This window comes from Antechinus flavipes, chromosome 3 (genome assembly GCF_016432865.1).
Source record: "Antechinus flavipes isolate AdamAnt ecotype Samford, QLD, Australia chromosome 3, AdamAnt_v2, whole genome shotgun sequence".
NCBI lineage: Eukaryota > Metazoa > Chordata > Mammalia > Dasyuromorphia > Dasyuridae > Antechinus > Antechinus flavipes.
The window spans coordinates 553,554,551-553,565,382 of NC_067400.1; the positions used below are offsets into that span (position 1 = coordinate 553,554,551).

Consider the following 10,832-nt stretch of genomic DNA (forward strand, 5'->3'; position numbering starts at 1 on the left):
CAGTCTAGCCTTTGGCTCTAATAGGAAATTCTAAGTTGGGAATCAACAAGGCCCCCAATTTAAACAATAGTTCTCCTAACTGTTACATCATTGACCTTAAGCATGTCATAGCTTCTGGGTTTCCTCAGTTTCCATATCTGAAAAATGAGGGTGTTGGACTAGATCATCTCTACTTTCCAGATGGTACTTTATACCTCTGGATCTTGTGATCTTGAATCTCACACCCCCACCCCTACCAACTAATTAATATGGAGCAGATGACTAAGACTTCTAAATTGAATCAATTAATCAAAGCTGTAAACTAGTTATGGATCCCATCATATTGGATAAAGTGCTTGGTCACTGATTCAAATCAGAGGTCAAACAAACAGGAAATGCATTTGAATCGATTGAAGGAATCAGACTTATCTCTGGTTTTATATATATATATTACAACAGCACATAATAGCAGGATCATGCCTAAGGCAAACCAGCCTAGTGATGGTCTGGAGATACAAAATGATCCAGAGGTGCAAAAAATATGATTTTCCAGGTAGTTGAGTCACCTCTGTCACACTGGTCTTGGTCACCATGACAAAAAAAAGGGAGGTCCTCTAATTAGCTTCCCAGTGTGCCTTTGACTGCAGATACTCAGATTCAACAACTGCCAAGTGAATCTGCTACAGTATTTAGCTGTGGCCCAATATTCTTCTTTTTCTTTTTTTTTTTTTTTTTGAGAATTTAGAATATTTTTATTAGCCTGTAACATTCTTTGAATTGGGAACAATGATTTGGGCTCTCTCTTTTTTTTTTTTTTTCTTTAAAGTATAGATTCTACCAACCTTAGTTTTTTTTTTTTTTTTAAAGCTTTTTATTTTCAAAACATATAATGCATGTATAATTTTTCATCATTGACCTTGTGTTCCAAATTTTCTTCCTCTTCCCCCTATTCTCTCCTCTAGATGATAAATAATCCAATATATATGTTAAATATGGTAAAAATACATGTTAAATCTAATATATGTATACATATTTATACAATTATTTTTCTGCACAAGAAAAATGAGATCAAAAAGAAAAAAGTGAGAACAACAACAAAAAGAGTAAAAATACTATGTTGTGGTCCACACTCAGTTCCCACAGTTCTCTCTCTGGGTGTAGATGGCTCTCTTCCTCACAAGATGGTTGGAACTGGCCTGAATCATCTCATTGTTGAAAAGAATCACGTCCATCAGAATTGATCATCATATAATCTTATTGTGTGGTCCTTTCTTCTTCACAATCCAGTCTAGAGGCAAACCCTACTTCATCTCGTGTAGGAGATTTTTGCCAATAAGTACCTAAATTAGTTATGGCTAAGAGGGAAGCTAGAGGCACCAAGAATGCTGCAGTGATGTCCAGAAAGATCTCTTTAATGCTAATTCATAGTAGAATCCATGGAAACCCTACAGAGTCATCGGTGGACAACTAAGCTGGATCTGATATCTTGCAGTGGAACTGGCAATCAGTGGTTTGTTACAAATTCTGCTGATAAGACTACAAAGATCTGGCAAATTAAAACTATCATCATATTGGTATTGTAAAAGGGATGATGGTCAAGTACAAGGAGTCTATACTTCTTCTGAGCGTAAGATAAGCACGTGAAATACTGGGATCTCAAATATAATAAGGTTATCAGATATTATCACTGACATCTCAGTGCAGTACATGGTTTGGATTTGTACCCAACAATTGATGTGTAACTTGTAATGGAGATTCAACTGCAAGGATATGGGATGTGAGGAAACAAACCAGTGTACACACACTGGTGGGGCATACGAACACAATGGCTAAAATTGGGTGTCAAGCTTCAGACTCACAGATCCATTACAGGAAGCCATGACACAACCATAAGATTATGGGACTTAGTGTTCTCATCAATATAAATCAATACCATATGCATAATGACCATACTAATAATTTAGATTTTTCAGCGCTGCCTCTTCTGGCTTGTCAGTCAGAAACTCACAATGCAATTTAAAATTTTCAGTCATTCTGACAATGGCTATTTTCTTGTGCTATACCATACCTGTGTATAATATCAGAAGGGCATCAAAAGTTACAGAAAACTGTTTTAAGTCACAAAACTCTTGTTCTGTGTCCTGAGGAGGAAATAGATCCAACTTTAAAGATTTGAAACAACCTGAGAACTGTTGTACTACCTTCCATTCTTTCACTTGTCCTGGGAAACCATTCAAATCTTGGAAAACCATTCAAACCAACAAAATCAAATACATACGACTGTGTTATGATTCTACCTTCCCATTTATGATATGCACCTAAAATCTCTATCTTTTTTGCAATAGGTGAATTCTCCTACTCAGAAGTTTCCAGTTAGCAAACTATTTCTCACTCTGAAAGTGAATAAATTACTATTTGATCTCTAAAAACCTGTCTCTAAACCTGCTTTGTTTGACTCCAACCATTCTCAGTGTAGAGACCGATACAGTAATATTCTTTTAACAGAAGCTAGAAAAACATGGGTAAAGTTAATAAATTACCAAAAACAAATAAACCAAAAAACTCACTAAGAGCCATGATTTTGCATCCTAGACATTATACATTTGCATCTGGTTCTCCAAATCATATTAAAACACTGAAAATTGCCTGATGGAAACTTTATTCAAAATCTTCCTGGCCATTATGCCATAATTAATATATCAGTTATGAATTCAGATGCAGTGCTGTATCTAAAGCACATAATGACACTGCACATCTTTAGGACTGGAGAACTGGATACAATCTCTAGATTTTCAGTTAATCCAAGTCTAGCCAGATCTTGCCTATAAATGGATCAAGTTGTTTTGAAAAAGTACATTACATTTTCTGAGGAGAAAAGATTGGACAACATCACTAATGAGTAATCCCAAAGAGATCATAAAAGAGGGAAAAGGATCTAAAGGTGCAAAAATGTTTGTAGCAGCTCTTTTTGTAGTGACAAAAAACTGGAAATTGAGTAGATATCTATCAATTAGGGAATGACCCAATAAGTTGTGGTATAAGAATGTAATGGAATATTATTGTTCTATAAGAAATGGTAAGCAGGTTGATTTCAGAAAAGCCTAGAAAGACTTACAAGAACTGATGCTAAGTGAAGTGAGTAGAACCAGAAGAATATTGTACACAGTAACAAGATTATTTGATAATCAACTGTGATGCACTTGGCTCTTTTCAACAATGAAGTGATTAAAGACAATTCCAATAGTCTTGTAATGGAAAGTGCCATCCACATCCAGAGAGAACTATGGAGAATGAATGTGGATTGAAGCATATTATTTTCACCTTTTTTTTTTGTTTGTTTTTTTGCTTTTTCTTCCTCATGGTTTTTGTTTAATTCTGATGTTTCTTTTGTAACCTGACTAAAATGGAAAAAATGTTTTAAAGTGATTGTGTATGTATAACATATTAGAATGCTTACTTACTATCTTGGGAAGGTAGAAAAGGAGAAAAAATTTGAAACACAAAATATTGCAAAAATAATTGTTGAAGCTATCTTGTATTGGAAAAATAAAATACTATTTTTTAAAAAAGCTTGGACAATAATAAGGATACAGAGAGGAATGTATAAGTTGTAAAGTCAAGGGTCAGCAATGAGGGAAAGATTATCTTTGTGATCTCAGAAAGAGAAGGGCCTCTGGGGGAATGTATGAGGAGGAAGGGGGAAAAGATTAGACAAAGGGATGCAAAAGACAGAAAACTTATCTTAGTGATGGGATGGGAAAAGGTTCCACTAATGATTACTTGTATGGATTCAAGATAGATGGTCTGGGAGATCATCTGACACTGAGCAAAGAGTAATCTATTATATCTGGGGAGTTCATGCTTAAAATATTTACTCATCTATATTTGTAGGAGGGAGGATGATAGCCATATATTTAATTTAGAGCACAGTACAAAATATTATTCAGCATTTCAGACATTTACTAGCTATGTGATCCTGGACAGGTCACTTAATTTTTCTCTGCCTCAGCCCCCTCAATTGCAAAATGGAGATCATAGTCATTTCTATCACCTGCCTCCTAGTGTGGTTGTATCAAATGGCCTAATATATATATATATATAGGACTATAGCACTGTGTCAGGAACATAGAAGATGTTTAATAGCTATCCTTCTTTACCTTCCTTTTTCTCCTGAGATGCCAGTGGATAAGAAGCCCTACATTATTTTCAAATAGTTGGCAGCAGACTTTTTTTTTTTTTTTTTTTTTAACAGGGAAGCAGTTAAAAAAAAAAAAACCAAACAAACTCTTTCCTTTAGGGAAGAATGAGTTGAAAGAAAGTCATCTCCACTATTTTTTAATTTGATAATTATATTTTCAAATAATTAGTTTCATTTGTAAATTTACAAATTTCAAAGCATTCTTCTTAGAATCCTTTGGCTTCACACAGTATCAAAAGGGTCCATGCAAAAACGGTAAAGAATCTGTTCTGTATTATTAGAGGATATAATCCTCTCAACCATGATAAAACACATATTACTTTCAATTGGAATACAAAGATCTGACCCAATATTCCTAGTTCTAGTCTTGGTCAAAGGTGAAATCTCTCTTCCTGAGGAGAGGGAGGAGTTCAAGAGAAGGAAGAAGATCTGCTGTAGATGTTCCTGCTGAGAATTCTGATCTTAGATCTGGTCAGATATTAAGAAAAGTAAAAGGGAAAGATTGTCTCCCCTTTAGATGACCATCTGAGGGGGTCTGAGTTTCTTTGTCCCTTCATGGCTGTATATGCAAAAATAGGAAAAGCTGTCTCATCAGGGAGGAGTCAGGTCTCAGTGAATGCAAGTTGATGAAAGGAGAGAGTAATGGGAAAAAAGTTTAAGGTGAAAGTTAGATTTTTATCTATAGAACAGGCATTTTAGGGAACACAGGGGAAGGGGTGGATAGCTTTAAATAGAATCCTGGGATGACTTGGGTTGCAGTGGGCAGTAATAAAAGAGCTTTCCCTGATAAGTAGGGGATAAAGGATGTGGCCAGATAAATGGCCACCAAGGTTTCAAAATTGTTGGAATCCAAAGGATATGCCAGGATGGAGGGATGGTAATTGCTAAGCAATGTGTTGAGCTAGGTTTTCATATATGATATTTCCTAGGGCTTCAGCCTCTTGGAGGGGATTCCTCCAAGAGACATAAGCATCAGAGCCTAGTTGGAAAGAGAAGGAGGAGGAGTGGCTGGGAAGAAGAGAAAAAGGTCTACTATAAGGCAATAAGTGTGGAGTTGTAGAAATTTCTTGGGAGAGGAGATGTAAGTAATTTGTTGGCCCAGAGAGGCCGGTTTGCACTATTCTTCAAAACAAGATTAGGTGATTTTCATCATGATTAAATAGGAAGGTTCAAATGAAATCATGTTGACATGTTTTGCATATACTGGATTACTTACTGTCTTGGAGAGAGTGTGGAGGAAAGGGAGAAAAATTTGAAACATAAGGATTTGTAAGGATGAATGTTGAAAATTATCTTTGCATGTATGTTGAAAATAAAAAAGCTGTTATTAAAATGCAAAAAAATGGTTTTAAATGTAACTGGGGAAAATATTAAATGAATAAAATTATAAAAAGTAAGAAAAAATAAAGTGCTATACTCAAAAAAATAAAAATATATTTTTAGCCAAGTTGAAAGTTTGTACAAAAGTTATCTTTTATTATAGTTCAGGAGAGATATGGAAGCAGTAAGCTACTATTCAATTTTCCTCCATGAAATGGTCATGGCACTTTATATCATGCTATCCTGTCATGCTCCTTAGGTGCCTGGAATTCAGGATCTTTCAGTTCCTTAACCTGAATCCTGTGGCCAACCTCAGAAGACCATAGAGCTAGATCAGCCATCCAGGGCAGGATATTTCCTGAATATGGGAAAGCCACTCTTTCTATTTCTCCCTCCAGCAGCTGTCCCTCTCTTACTGCCCAGCATGACCTAGAGGACTTTCTTGCCCTGGAGCTCCTGAGAAGGCTTTGATTCCCTTAAAGTAGATGATTGATGTCCAGTTTAAAAAGCAGAAACAGTGAAATTTTGGCCTGGATTGGCTTACTGAGACATTAAAATCCTTTCATTATTTCTACTATGAGATTATTTAGTAAAAAGCTCTTTTCACTAAAGAGAAGAGTGAGTCTCTCTTTGTTTAAGCACTTTACTTAGTAAATAATTAGAAAACGGCTATAATTAATTGATTAAGAATAAACTTCCTCTTTATTGATTCTGAGAAGTGAAAACTCTTTTTTGTACTCCGAAAGTGAATGGGGAAGGGGTGGAGTTATCAGGGGAAAGTATATAAAAGCCTAGAACTGGTTCTCATGGAGTAATCCCTTCTCTGAGACTAAAGTAGACTCCATCTGCAGCTGTGATCCTGATTGAAAAACTTTCTCAGCCAAGACATCAAAGGTAGGTTTTATCCTAGGAAAATGCCCCCTTTCCTACAGATTTGTGAAAATTAAGAGCTGGTCTGTTGAGGGCACTTGGGGTCATTAGAGCTATGATAGGTTTGCATGAGTGTCTGGTTCATGGATCAGGTTTTCTTATTCTGCCTAAATTTTAGTTTCTTTGTTAAGAGTCCAGTTCCAGTGAATACCCAGCGTGTGAATCTGAACTGAATATTCCATGGAAAAGGTGGAAAAATATGCTTTGCAATTTTTTTGTTTATTAATCTGAGAGACAGAGTTTATATACTCTTTAAACTAGTGTTGCATTAACACCAGCTACTTCTAGATGGGTACTATGTACATTCCAGGATTAATGTAAAGACCTTATTTCAAATTCCACCTTAACTAGCAATAACAAGATGTCTATCATAACAGGGTCGTAAATAACAGTAATCATCAATAACAAGGTATTTGTCAAAACAGTGTTGAAAATAGCATAATTATGCTGCATTTTTCCTGTCATATGCATTCTCCATCAAGATTATCCTAAATTTATCTTGAGTATGTCTTTCCTCTCTTATTAAGAGAGGTGGTGAGCTAATGCTTTAAATTGTTCACCCTTACAGAGAGCAGGTCTCAAATAACACCTGAACTGAACTTTTCCTGTACATGGACTTTTTCAATATTAGTCCTCTACATTTCCTCATCTGTAAAATATAGGAATTTTAACATCTTTAACTCAGGTAGACTTCAGGATCAAATGGGATAGCACATGGGAACTGACAGTAACACACAATAATATTCTTAATTGTTCTGGTTGGGGAAGTGGGTAGTGTAGTGGAATTATTAGGGAAGTCCTGAGGTAGCATTCAAAAGCTCTGGAGTGACCCAGCACCAGCTACTTTCCTTGGCATAGCCTAGTTATGCACTCAGTACAGTAAGTCAACAAGCATTTATTAATCACTTACTATATATCAGGCAGTGAACCAAGTGCTGGGAATAAAAGAAAGGCAAAAATTGGTCCTACCATCAAAAAGCTCATTTTCAAATGGGGACATTCTATACAAATATTGGTGTGCATATGCAATAAAGGCAAAAATTGGTCCTACCATCAAAAAGCTCATTTTCAAATGGGGACATTCTATACAAATATTGGTGTGCATATGCAATATGTAGATAGTGTAAATAACAGGGAATCTTTAGAGGGAATAGGGCAAGAATGAGGGGAGGATGAAAAATAGGGGAAGACCAGGAGATTGATATTTAATCCTCAAAGTAAAGATTTGACAACAGATTGGATATCAGGGATGAGCTGAAGTGGGGTGATAAAGATGACATTGAAATTATGAGCCTGAGTAATCATGAGAATAATGGTGATCTTGACAGTCATAAGGAATTTTAAAGAGCAAAGGGTTTGAAGGAAATATAGTGCTTTTGGTTTAGACATGGTGGATTTGAGATTCTTAAGGGGCATCCAATTTGAGTTGTTCAAAAAGCAGTGGGTGAAGTTCAGCAGACAGGTTAACCTATGCGGGTGGATCTGAAAACCATCTACATAAAGATAATTGAACCAATACAAACCTAATGAGATTGAGTGTGATAATGTAGATTCTTAACTTTTTTTTGTATTGTGGATCTTATCTAGTGATGAGATTTATATTCTTAAATAAAATGGATCCAGTAGTATCAACTTAGGAAATTAGCAGAGGAAAGCAGAAAGTTTGCTATAATCCTGACTCCAGAATCGTAAAATCAGAAACTTTGAATCCTAGAGTTCAGAGCATCTTTCAAAGCCAGCCAGTCCAACCTCCCTTATTTTACAGATAAGGACACTGAGTTTAAAGGACTTGCTAAAGATCAGGGGTAAATGACAGCAAGATTCAAATCCACTTCATCTGCTTCTGAACATTCTCCAAGTCTCTTTCTATTACAATCCTCTGCCTCCTTATGTTGGCCCATGTGAATTCATAGATAATCAAGCACCACAAGTTTAGATTTTCTCAGCTCTCAAAAAGCATCTTTTTTTCCTATGATGAAGAGGAATTTCCTAGAGCATCATTCTTGTTGATCTCTCTAGGAGTACTTTCTTTCTTTCTTAACTTTTTATTGATAGAACGCATGCCAGGGTAATTTTTTACAGCATTATCCCTTGCATTCACTTCTGTTCCGATTTTTCCCCTCCCTCCCTCCACCCCTTCCCCCAGATGGCAAGCAGTCCTTTACATGTTGAATGGCTTGCAGTATATCCTAGATACAATATATATGTGCAGAACCGAACAGTTTTCTTGTTGCACAGGGAGAATTGAATTCAGAAGGTATAAATAACCCGGGAAGAAAACAAAAATGCAAGCAGTTTATATTCATTTCCCAGTGTTCTTTCTCTGGGTGTAGCTGCTTCTGTCCATCTTTGATCAATTAAGGCTCTCTTTATCGAAGAGATCCACTTCCATCAGAATACATCCTCAAACAGTATCGTTGCTGAGGTATATAATGATCTCCTGGTTCTGCTCATTTCACTCAGCATCAGTTCATGTAAGTCTCGCCAGTCCTCTCTGTATTCATCCTGCTGGTCATTTCTAGGAGTACTTTCTAAGCAGCAGAGAAGAAAACTAAAATCAAAGGCTTCCTAATGCTTAACAAATTTTGTTGTTCATAAGCCCGTTGGGGATTTTCTTGGCAAAGATACTGGAATGGTTTGATATTTCCTTCTCCAGCTTATTTTACAGACTAGGAACTGAGGCAAACAGGGTTAAGTGATTTGCCAAAGTTAGCACAGCTACTATGTGTTTGAGACCAGCTTTGTACTCCAACTTAGCAGTCCTTAATAAATCTAAAGTAATTAAATTTTGAGGCCACCGTCTTTAACTTCTCCTCAGACGATCCATCCTTGATTTCTTTTCTTTCATATTATGTCTCCTAGAAAGAAGAATGTAGTTGCCTTCACTTTCTCATCCTACAAGCTAACACGGAGAATAACTACATAATGAAGTTATCTTTCTCTCAGTGGTTAGGTGTTAAGGGATAGAGGAGGGGAGATCAATTTAATTATCAAATAAGGGGAAGTCTTTAGCTAATATATTCCCTAATAGCACAGGCAAAGAAAGTCCTATTTCAGGACAGTAACTTTGACACTGTCCCTTCCTTTGAAGTACCAGTGGTGAAATAGGAATCACTGAGATTCAGTTTAGAGCTGGAGGTGGCAAGTTATCATCTTATCTTTGCTCCCTGGGTATTACTTAACCTCTTCCTCTTCTTCCTCCTACTCAACTTCTTTCTCTCCTTCCATCTTCCTCTTCCTCCTCTTCCTTCTCTTCTTCTCTCCTTTTCCTCCTGCTGAAGCCCAGCTGCCTCAGTCCTGCTTCCTACACCATCAGGGAGAACATCAGCACCAGCGTCATGATTGCAGATGATGAGCCAGGCTATGACCCGAACTTATTTTGCATCCCTAAACATTATGCTCAAGATCTGGAAAAAGTCCTCATTCCTCATGGACTAATCCTGGACAGGACTGAACGTCTGGCACAAGAAGTGATGAAGGAGATGAGAGACCACCACATGGCTGTCCTCTGTGTCCTCAAGGGTGGCTACAAATTCTTTGCTGATTTTCTGTATTATATCAAGTCAGTGAACAGGAATAGTGATCCATCAATTCCTCTGACTGTAGATTTTATCAGAATCAAAAGCTATTGCAATGACCAGTCAACAGAAGACATAAAAGTGATTGGGGAATATGATCTCTCCACCCTAACTGGAAAGAATGTCCTGATTATTGAAGAGATAATTGGCACAGGGAAAACCATGCAATCTTTGCTTTCCCTGGTCAAGCAGCATAATCCAAAGCTGGTGAAAGTAGCCAGCTTGTTGTTTAAAAGGACCCCACGAAGTGTGGGATACAGACCCGACTTTGTGGGATTTGAAATTCCAGACCAATTTGTTGTTGGCTATGGCCTGGATTACAATGAATACTTCAGGCACTTAAATCATGTCTGTATCATCAGTGAGGCTGGCAAAGACAAGTACAAAGCATGAGTTCCAGTTTGTGGGCAGAAGAGCTTTGAAACTCTTGGGAAACACATCAGCTTCACCTCTGGATTCCCAGCGCAATTTATCCTTTATTTCCATATCATGGCTATCTGTTTATTAGAACTTTTTACACAGATTGTATTTTATCTGTTTTATATTGGAGGAATATCAAACAGTTGCTACAGTTCTGATTGTTTCATTTACCCTACAACATTTAAAGAGAATATCACTTTTCCTGGGTGGTTTGTATTGCTTCATTTGCTTAAATTTCTGCACTGACATGCTTAAAGTAGTATGCACATAAGGTTCATGTAAAGAAGATAGAATGATTTTTTTAAAGGAGTAATTTAATTATATATGTTGATGGAAATGCAGAGAACTGATTGAATGTTGACTAATATCTTTCCTTGTCAAAAAGGAAGCAATCTGATTCAATATGT

At 36.7% G+C, this 10,832-nt stretch overlaps 1 protein-coding gene across 1 annotated transcript; it reads left to right on the forward strand.

Moving 5' to 3' along the window:
• The first annotated feature begins 1,570 nt into the window (after positions 1-1,570).
• On the forward strand, positions 1,571-10,398 carry LOC127557400 (hypoxanthine-guanine phosphoribosyltransferase-like). Its single transcript, XM_051990730.1, has 2 exons — positions 1,571-1,606; positions 9,709-10,398. Exons 1-2 carry the CDS (start codon positions 1,571-1,573, stop codon positions 10,396-10,398), a joined length of 726 nt encoding a protein of 241 aa, XP_051846690.1.
• The last annotated feature ends 434 nt before the right edge of the window (positions 10,399-10,832 follow it).